Raw genomic sequence first — 10,528 nt, 5'->3', positions numbered from 1 at the left:
TGTCATCTAACATTTATTCAGGCTAAATAACTGTGTAATCCTTCTTTCAACTATTAAACAAGTCAACAAGTGATGGCCGCTTAACTCAAAGTGTTTAGCAGACTGTTGAACAGAGGTTAAACCGTGCAAGCCCAAAAGCTGGCGGATGAGCGAGGGACAAATCAGTTTTGCACACTGCAAGATGTGTCCTGAATATGTGACAACTTTCCCTTTGTAATAAAAATAAACAAGTTCAGGTTAAATATTCATTGTTTTTATAGTAATGCATGAGAGTTAAACACTACATACTGCATCTTCCACCTTGTGCCAAACACAATACAATAAGAGACAGTTGTGACGAAAGTATACAAAGTGCTGCTACGGTGTAATATATCATCCATCAATGTGGAGTTTCACAGATGAAAATACTACATGAAGGTTTTGAATTAGTTTCACTTCCAGTTTTGTTTAATGAAGTCTGCCACACGAAATGTCTGTGGAAATTTAAGGAAGGCGGCGGCAAAGCTCTATGATCGATAGTCTAAAGAGTCCCGACCTTTGATCTTCTGCATGAGAAGCATGTTTAGGTTTTAGTGCACACATGTTGGCAGTTATCACATTCAAATATTGTGATAAAAAAATGCAGTCTTTCTTCCTTCTTTAACTTTACAGTTTAAATTGGATCTTGCTGTTTTCTCTGATAACGTCTGTAAGCAAACTCAGGATCAGTGACTGTATTCACAGCTGTAAGGTAGCGGAGGTCTGTGACATTGCGTTGTAAATGAAAGTGTTGTTGAAGGGCACAAACTGGTGGCTGACGATCTTGATGGCCTCTTGAGCAGCACATCCTAAAGAAACACAATTGAAGATTAATAAATAAACATCTGGGATTTATTAGCACTGTATAGGTGTGACATGCTGTTATCTTAACTTAAAATATTACCTCCCAAAAATGCAGCGACTGTGTGTGGCTCCGCTGCACCGTATCGACAGCTGAGGGTTGTGAAAAGGGTAAAAAAAAAAAAAAAAAAGGTCATAATTATTTGTCAGTCTTTAACAATCACTCCATTAAGGACAGATATATTTAGAAAGATTTCACTTATGTATAGCAAAGATGTCGACCCTAACCGTCTGACTTGATGTAACACCAGACACAGTTATCGACTGATCAGGCAGAGGCTATAGCTTTTTCCACATTACTGGCTAGACGGCTGATTCATTTTAGTTGGAGGCAGGCTGAGCCACCGTCTCATAAACGCTGGGTGGAGGAGGTAAAGTCACAACTCAAACTTGAGCACCTTAAATTCACCATCTTCAAAAATCCACAAAGTCTGGCAACTTTTTTTATTGTATTTTCAACACGTATTTCCCTCTTCTAGTATAGTCCAATCATGATTCCTAATCCTCTCCCTTTTGTTTTTATTATCATCAATCTTATTCTTATTAACAATATATATAGTATTTTGTATTTATTTTTTGAAATATGTATATTTAAGTGTAATTTATTTTTTCCTTTCTGATCCACTTAATTTGGATCATTATAATTCATTTATTTAGTTATCTCTCTCCCCTGCGAGCACAGCAGTTATGTCTGTTTATAAGTGTGACAGAATGTGAAGGTAAACATGTAGCGGTATGCTAGATGTCCAGTGTTTGTTACATTTTGTGTATGAATGTTTGCATAAAAGTGGAAAAGAATTCAATAAAAATATTTGAATAAAAAAAAAAAGAAAAATCCGTCCAATCAGTAAACCCAGCAGCGGCCCTGACTTACAACTCATGGATGTAGTCGTCTTTGATGTTGACGTTGAGGCTGTACTCCTGCAGGAGGCTGTTCACACACGGCTTCAGTTTGCTGATGTCGTCCTCCACCTGGTAGTTATAAACTCCTGGTAAGAGAGGACATGTGGTGAAAGATAAAATCATTTTATTTCTGTATTCTGGCATCAGGAGGAATGATCTAGACAATTCTGCAGAGTAAAATCAAACTACCATGTGTTTGATTTTGTGAAGGTTTCAAGTCAGTTACATGGAGATGTTTCATATCTTGTTCATGTCTTTAAAGTATAAACCTCGGCCGTACCTGGGTAGCGGGAGTGCTGCTGATAGAAGCGATCAACAGCGCGCAGCATGAGGTAGAAGACCATCTCACTATCTGGATTGTCCATGCTTGAAGCTGAGAACACACAGCTATTGTTAATAGGTGAATATGCTTTACATTAACAGAAGAGAAAACAGGACTAGCTCATACATAAAGAAATGACAATAAACAAGACTGGAGGACATTCATCTCCAACTTACTGATTTCATCTTTATTTACTGAATCCACACTATACTCTTCAGCCAGAGATCTGCAGCGCACCACCCTCAGGAAGGATGAATTCTTACCTAGATACACAAACAACTACAGTTAACAATACACGTATTGCAGGTGCAGCAACAGAGTACATTATGCTCCACTTGAATGCAGACTGAGTGCAGCAGGAGCAAACACTGACGGCATTACAAATCTTAATCTCTCCATGATCAGAGAAATGAAAACTTTTGAAGTCAGAAAAGGCAACAACTGCTGCATGATTGCAACACATGACAGACGTGGTGCTTTGACGGGCCGCTAAATTAGTAACACAGCTTAAGTGATGAATAGACGGCGTGAGGCAGTTTTGATTCACACATTATATCATGTGTACATACATATTTGTCTACAAAGATCGTTTATATGGATAATACACTAATTACCACAAATAATCAGAGCAGCCTGTGGAATTAAAGGCTGCATTATTTGAAGTAGGGATATTTTTTTTTTACCAATTTCCAGGCATTACATAACTTATTTGAAAATGTTCTTATAGAAATGTGACTTAATGAAACCCTTCTGCACCTCAATATAAAACAAATGCCTCTGTAAACACTCTATAGAGTATGTATTATGGATAGCATATTGCAATAATCAGAATGAGGGGAGGTTTCTGTGCATGTAAATATACTCACTGAATATAAAAATGTATACTTGATAATACTTACAGAGCAGTTTGATATCCTTTTCAGAGATGCTCTCTGGTGGCTGGTGGAAAGGAAAAAGTATTTCAGTGGAAATCCATTTTTAGTCAAATGCTTTGTAAGCAGCACAACGTTCACCCATATATCGAGTATTTCAGGGTAAAATCTATTTATGCTATCATAATTTAATCCCATCATGCAAAAGTGACCAAAAAAGCCACAATGAGGACACAAGATGGAAACACTGATTAACAACTGAAATAAAAGACAAATTTGGTGTAGGTCTGAACCGATTATCACAAATTTGGTTTCCAAAGTTTGTTAAATCGTGTCTGGATACAGTTGTAGGATCTAGGATTGTATTTGTGATGCACACATGAATTAGTCACCTTTTAGTAGGTGCTATTTTTCTGTGGGGCGCGTCACATATTTTCGCGTTGTTGTACAGATGTCCATATACAGTATATTAACCCACTAAGCAGCTTTGATAGTTGCGACAACAGTAATATTGTCACTTTGGTTTAAAAGTTCCTGCTGTGATACATGAAATCGAGTGCTTCCTAGTCACAGCTAATTCATCTGACCTCTCACACATTTATTTTGAGCACGCTAGAAATTAATTGATTTAATAAAGCCCTAAATTCAATCACATAAAGTTTTTTCAGACTACGGTTGCTTTCACACCTAACCCGTTTGGTTTGTTTGAAGCGAACTCAGGTCTGTTTGCCCGGTAAGTACGGTTCTTTTGGGCTGGTGTGAAAGCTGTCAATCGAACCCTGGTGCAGATCAAACAACCAAACCGAAGACAGTCTCGGTTCGCTTCCAAGAGGACTCTGGTACGGTTCGTTTGTGGTGTGAAAGCTAACAAACCAACCACAGGATTTTATGATAGCAGATGTTTGATTTTAGCATGATTTCAAAAGCTAAACTACTAATAAATTCAACTGCTGATTGTGAAATGTGTTCAGGAAGCAATCTTATTGATCTGTAATCAAAGCCATGTGTAGAAAAGGGTATTTTCCCTGACTAATAGGTCAAAAGGTGTTAAAACCGCTGTGCTTGTATCCGACTCCGTGATTCTACAGTAATACGCCTCGTGCGCTCCCCGACGTTCGCACCAGTCATCTGGGAGCGTGCAAAAGGGCATTTGTACAGTCCAGTCTCTACCATTATTCATCGTAACATGTAGTCGGTTTGCAGTCTAATAATGCTTATAATCACTTATTAATCAAAGAACATAAATATACACATCAGAAGCATTAATGTGCTTCATAAACTAGAATTTGATTTCCCCACGTGGGTCATGCACTGTGATGCAGGATGACAATTTCCACAACTGTCCAATAAACAAGTTCCCTGTTAGTCTGTATAACTTCATGTTTACTCCTCTGGTTCGTTTTTAAAATGTCAGTGTGAACGGGAACCGGACTAGAACTAAAACACAAGAATATATAATTTTTTCTCTTGGTCCGGACTAAATGAACCGAACTGCAGGTGCTAAAACACCCTAATTTAGATACTCTTATTCAATGACTACATGGGTTTACAACATACCTTTCCAACAGACTGCAATAGACATTCTACATGCTTAGAAACAGCTGCAGCATCCTGCATGGCCTTTTCCCTGTATCTGAAATAAGACACAAAAATGAACAGCAACACACACAAGAACACATTATTAAACATTCACTGTTAGAAAGAGAGAAATAGAAGCGGATCTACTTTTGGATCAGATAACTTTTTTGTTGCTCTTGTGCCCTCCAATAATGTATCTACACATCTTGCACCTAAATATTCCACACTTACACATTTTGAAGGTTGATGAACTTCTGAGAGTCAGCGATCATATCTGGGATGGTTCCCCGTACCGGTAGGCTTCCATTGCCTTCACTGAGAGCAAACTCCTTGACAGCTCGCAGCATCACCCAGAAATGCGGCGTCTGGAAAACAAACACCAACAGAATACACTCTGAAAAACGACTTATCTTAAACTATGTGTAAAACTATATTACTATGTGTGTAATTTTTAATAGAATGGTCTCGGGGAAAAAAGTCAAAACCTGTGATGTGATGTTGTTACACTGCTCGCTATTGAAGAGGTCGTCAACAGCACTGGGAATCTGCAGAAACAAGACACATTACTAGAGGAGTCACGCTAGACTTGACTGTTAAATGTGACACTATAGAAAACAGACATATGTTGAATGGGACACAAGATAACTCTTAAAAACCTTGATTTAGATTAGATTATTTGAGATCTGACCGCACCTTGGTTGGATTTAAAGCAGTATTGACATTCTTAATAGCTTCTTCAAAGTTTTCTTCATCCTCTGGGACACCATTCTCATTCTTCAAGATCCCTGAAGGAACACAATATCACAGAAAAGTTTGAGATACACAGCCAAATCACTGGACTTAAAGGCAAATACAATCCATATATAGTCCACAGATACCTTCTCGAATAAACTGTCTGAAGGCCTCTTTCTCCTTGTAGTTTTTCGGTGGCTGATAGTTGTGCTACAACGACAAACATAGAGTGACATTTTATTATACAACAACACTAACCAAAGCAGTCAAGCATAAATATCAGTGATGGGAGTATTTGTCAGACATCTCGGCATTGGGGAGGCAACAGAAACTGCACCGTACCTCACTGAGCCATTTCTCCAGGTGCTTAGCAACAATGATAATCCACGGCGTGTGACTGTGATCCTGCACATTAAATAAAGAATGGAAAGAAGTACCATCAGTTGTGTAAAGCTGGCATGGTTTAAACTGACTTATGTGCATAAATAAATGAGCTGACCATAAAGTACACACCTTCTTGTCCATGCTGTCAAGGTCATAGGACTGAATGTGGTTGTTGAATTCGGCAAAAGGCTTGTATAACCTCAGGTCCTCCAAGGCATTGTCCGGATGGGATTCAATCACTGAAGAGAGAGGCACGGTCACAATGCTCATGCAAGGTGCAGCGGGTTAACAGCATAGCTCAGAGCTGGTTTTTTTATACTATGGAATAACCTTCTGTTAAACATCAAGCAGGCAAGTTTTTAAAGGGCAGATCCGGGCTCATCTCTGGGCTAAGATGACCAATTAAACAGGGAGGTCCTGAAAGTTTTTTTTGTTTTGTTTTTCTTTTATGAACACTTTTAGTGCTTTTATTGCTTCTATTTTAGTGTCTATTGGTTTTGTGAATGCTTTTAGGACATACAGGAGGGCTGTGGCTTAGGAGATAGAGCGGGTCGTCCACTAATCGGAAGAGCGGCGGGTCGATCCCCGGTTGATCCAGTCCCCATGTCGAAATGTCTTTGGACAAGATACTGAAACCCAAATAGCTGCCGAAGGCTGTGCCATCGCTGTGCGAGTATGTGTGAATGATTAGATCCTGATGTACAGGTGGCACCTTGTATGGCAGCATCTGAATGGGTGAATGTTGGCATGTAGTGTAAAGCACTTTGAGTGGTCGGAAGACTTTAAAGGCGCTATATAAATGCAGTCCATTTACCACATAGATTGGTTGTGAAGTTAATTTCTGTTGTTTTTCCATCTGTAAGATGTCCTTGGTTATGATGCTTATCGTTTTAGGGATTCTGTGCATGTTATGCGCGATTGTCTGTCCTGTTTTCTGTGACAACAGGGACCATGTTGGAAATAAGTGTTTACACTTTACATGTTATCCCTTGGATTGTTTTGTGTTCTATATTCATAAATAAAATAAAGTAAAATAAAATAAATTCACATATAAACTATGAGCCACAGTGAAAATGACCATGTATCAAACAGTGTGGATACAAGCAGATAATGTCATGTAAATATTCATGACTTAATGACATGTTATTCATCACAGTACTGCGTTTGCAATTTCATGGGTTCATGCTACAAGCTGAAAGCATTACCCATGTTTAAATATAATACCAATTAAAAGTTGAAATCAAAGGTTGTTATTTAATGTTATAAAGTGTGTCATAATAAGAAAAGTGGATTCAAAGTGGAATGCTGTTGAACTTACCTGTATGCTCCTGCACCACCAGTCTCATGTAGCCGATCAAGCCGTAGGTTTTACAGACGAGGAACGGTACAGAGGCGCTCCACAGAACTGAGCCGAGCCTCAAACATGTGCTGTTGGATTTTAGAGAAATTGAGAGAAGTTAATTGGACAGAAATTAAATTAATAACAAATCAAGCCGATTAAAAAAAGAAGTTTCTACAAAAGTAATTAACCATTTCTATAAAATTGAAAGGTATAAATATCTTCACCAATTGCAATATAAATATAAAAAAACCCACAGGGAAGGCTCTTGCACTTGCAGCAAATGTATAAGAGTTCCTCAAGCATAAACAAGTTGCTTCATCATATTTTTACAGTAAAGTTCCTCCATGATGGACTGCACAAAGTTTAGAGATTTCTTTGAAATGATACTAAAAAAAATCTAGTTCAGCAAACTTTAGGTTCCTACAATAAAATATGAGAGTAAACATAAACTATATATCTCATACCTTTCTGGTAACTGGACACCAATGACTATAGTAAACCTGTGGAAAAACTCTGGATCGTTGTCCAGAAGCTTATCTGGACTCTGCAGGCGTAACAAAAAAAATACAAGAGGGATCTCCGTCACTATCAGGGCGACGATACTGATCAATACACTTACATATTTACACAACACATGTTGTATTCATAGACCTCCTTTCATGTAATAAAAAAAAAACTTAACATTCTCTACCTCTAGTTGTATTGAATCTGCACTGGGTCTATTTAACCTTATAAAGCATTTTTCACTGTTTTAATGTCTTAAAGTGTGATGTTAATAGTGTCATTGTTGTATTAAAGTATGTATTATAGTATTGTATTAAAGATCTGTGTACTTTCAATTCCTACTGAAACATTATTACGTTTGAGAAAACATCTGTGGCACCGTGTCAAAACTTAAACAATACCAACCTCCTCCACAAAGTTTCCAGAGACATCACTGTTTAGTTCTTGTAGCAGCTCAGTGGCAGCCTGTGCTCTGTTCTGCAACATAAAATACACATATGGAAATACATTACACTTTTTCCCCTAATAAAAATATAAAAAAATGATTTCATGAATAACCAACGAGGAGAGATACAGATGCAAGGAGCAGGTGGGCAAGGACAATTTTGGAAATTGTGTGACTGTATCTGTGTGCACTTACATATGCTAATAAAATAATTTATTTCAGCAAAACATACCTTTCCAATGCTGTTGTTGCTGAGGAAAAAGCTGCAAGACAAGATCAAGAGATGAACACACAGGTAAAACTAACACATTAATTCAAGCTTAAATCAACTTTAAAAAAAAAAAAAACTGCAGTCTTACTTGTTTCCTACATCTTCCCCAGAAACTGTGTGTCCATCAACGATGGTGAATGCTCCAATACCTGACAAAGAGATGAATGAATTCAATCAGAAAGATGCTTTTCATCAGCACCTGCAGCATTATCATCTGTCCATCATCTATCATCTGTTTTACCTGGAAGCACTAGGTTCTTCAGTATCTCTGTCCCAGTTGCTGTGGCGTTGATGAGACAAACATGTGCATTTTCCAGTGATTCTTGACCATGGTCACCCCACAGTCTGAAACACAACATGGACAAGTGTTGCCACCTAGTGATACAATTCATGCTCAACAGCTGTAAATATTCCTGAGCAGTTCAAAACCTATTTTAAAACAAATTCTCAGGTCCATTCTTACTCAATCCGTCAATCTCTAGATCTTCATCCTCCTAAATTCCTCACTAGAAGAGGTCAATTTTCGATAAGATTTAGGGGAAACAAGTTATGGAGTAGCTTTTCCCATCTATCAATAAACTGTTCATCTGTCAAATGTATCAAAAGTCGCTTAAAGGGTCATTTCATTGCTGTCTTGTAACTGCTTTTCCCCCATGTTGTCCATGTTTCTTTTTTTATGTTTTTTATTTTATCCCACTCACAATGTTGTTTGGTTATGATTGCCAAGAAGTCATTATAGATATTTAAATCAATATCCTCCTCACAAACACTAAACATACACTTCCATGCAACACACACACTTGTCTTTTTTTTTATATATTTACTGTATTGTTATTGTTGCTATTATATATATCTTGTCCTAATTGTTTTGTTATCACTATTATGTAGTCATATTATTTCTTTATATTGATCTTGTCTCCAGGTGGAGGCTTCAGATCAGCCCAGTGGGTTTGTTGCTTCTTCCTGCACTGTATATTATCAATTTACTTTTTTTGTTATGTTGTATAGTCTTAGATTGTGCAAAAATAAATAAACAAATAAACAAATTTCTGTTATGCACTGCAGGAGCATATTTTACCCAAAACAATAAGTCAGAATAAATCAGTATAGAAGAGCAGAACTGGTTTCTGTTTCAACTATAGTGCTGATGTAAACCTCTAAAACAACTGGATCTGTGCAAGAGATGCTGTTATCATCTAACTGTTTATTATTATAATATTATGTTGGACTTAACTTACTTAAAAAAATATTATATTATACAATTATAAGTATTTATGGCCTTGTTTGCCTTTCAACAAATAAACAATAAAAGCCACTTTGCATGAATGGCTCAGCTGTGACAGCTTCAGTAGCATTGACTCCTACCAGGTTTAACCATCAAACACAGTGAAGGTAAATGAGCTCAGTGACAGGCTGTCATTAGACAAGCTGGCACATGTGATGGTCAATCAAACACCAAACACCAAACACCAAAACACCAAACAGAGAAACAGAGAAACAGAGAAACAGAGAAACAGAGAAACAGAGAAACACCAAACAGAGAAACAGAGAAACAGAGAAACACCAAACAGAGAAACAGAGAAACAGAGAAACAGAGAAACACCAAACAGAGAAACAGCTCATCAACCATTAGCCTTATCTCTAGCTGTGTTAGCATCACAAGCTAACACAGCTAACGTTAGCACTCCTCTGCCTCTCTAATGTCTCTGTTGGGACCTCTATGCTTAAATGTGCCCAACATTTAGATAAATAAATACACGTTTTATGTGTTAAACCTGAGCTATAGTGTGGTTTACCTGAGTTGTCTGTCGTATTTCTGCTCTTTGGAGGCTTTAGTAGCTGCCATGGTTTCTGTACAATGAGTGACGTAATGACGTCACAACTGACGTATTTTAACTTCAGATCGGTCACAAACACGCATGCGCGAAGATTCAGCTGCGCACTTTCCACACACATTCTCACAGTGATGCTCCACATGGAGACTTTAATAAACTGGCATAAGGTTGTTAAATTGTGATACAAAAAAAATTGTGTTAGTAATAAATTGTTATTAATATATTTAATATATACAGTACAATATATAGAGGCAGTGAAGTGCATCAAAAAAGGGGCATCTCACCCAAGATTTAGATGGTGAGCTCAAATTGACAAGTGGGTACTTTTTTATTTATTTTTTTATTTATTTGCACATAAATAAAACTGCACAAAATCCAGTCAATGAAAAAAACAAAACAAGAAATGTGTCAGGAGAGGTCAAGAAGCCACAGGCTTATACAAAGGATAACAATGACAAAAA

The 10,528-nt window shown here is 37.5% G+C and overlaps 1 protein-coding gene across 1 annotated transcript; it reads right to left on the bottom strand.

Moving 5' to 3' along the window:
* Positions 1 to 237: 237 nt before the first annotated feature.
* nae1 (nedd8 activating enzyme E1 subunit 1) lies at positions 238 to 10,174 on the bottom strand. Its single transcript, XM_074615285.1, has 20 exons — positions 10,029 to 10,174; positions 8,474 to 8,577; positions 8,321 to 8,381; positions 8,194 to 8,224; positions 7,922 to 7,993; positions 7,477 to 7,556; positions 6,989 to 7,098; positions 5,800 to 5,909; positions 5,629 to 5,691; positions 5,433 to 5,496; positions 5,248 to 5,339; positions 5,040 to 5,099; positions 4,786 to 4,919; positions 4,534 to 4,609; positions 3,004 to 3,043; positions 2,281 to 2,367; positions 2,063 to 2,155; positions 1,754 to 1,868; positions 923 to 972; positions 238 to 827 (listed from the first exon to the last, which is right to left on the bottom strand). Exons 1-20 carry the CDS (start codon positions 10,076 to 10,078, stop codon positions 718 to 720), a joined length of 1,602 nt encoding a protein of 533 aa, XP_074471386.1. The 5' UTR covers positions 10,079 to 10,174; the 3' UTR covers positions 238 to 717.
* Positions 10,175 to 10,528: the final 354 nt, after the last annotated feature.

The sequence above is a fragment of the Sebastes fasciatus genome, chromosome 2 (assembly GCF_043250625.1).
Source record: "Sebastes fasciatus isolate fSebFas1 chromosome 2, fSebFas1.pri, whole genome shotgun sequence".
In the NCBI taxonomy this organism is placed as follows: domain Eukaryota; kingdom Metazoa; phylum Chordata; class Actinopteri; order Perciformes; family Sebastidae; genus Sebastes; species Sebastes fasciatus.
The sequence above is the reverse complement of the archived record's forward strand: the minus strand, read 5'-3'. Positions and strand labels throughout refer to the sequence as shown.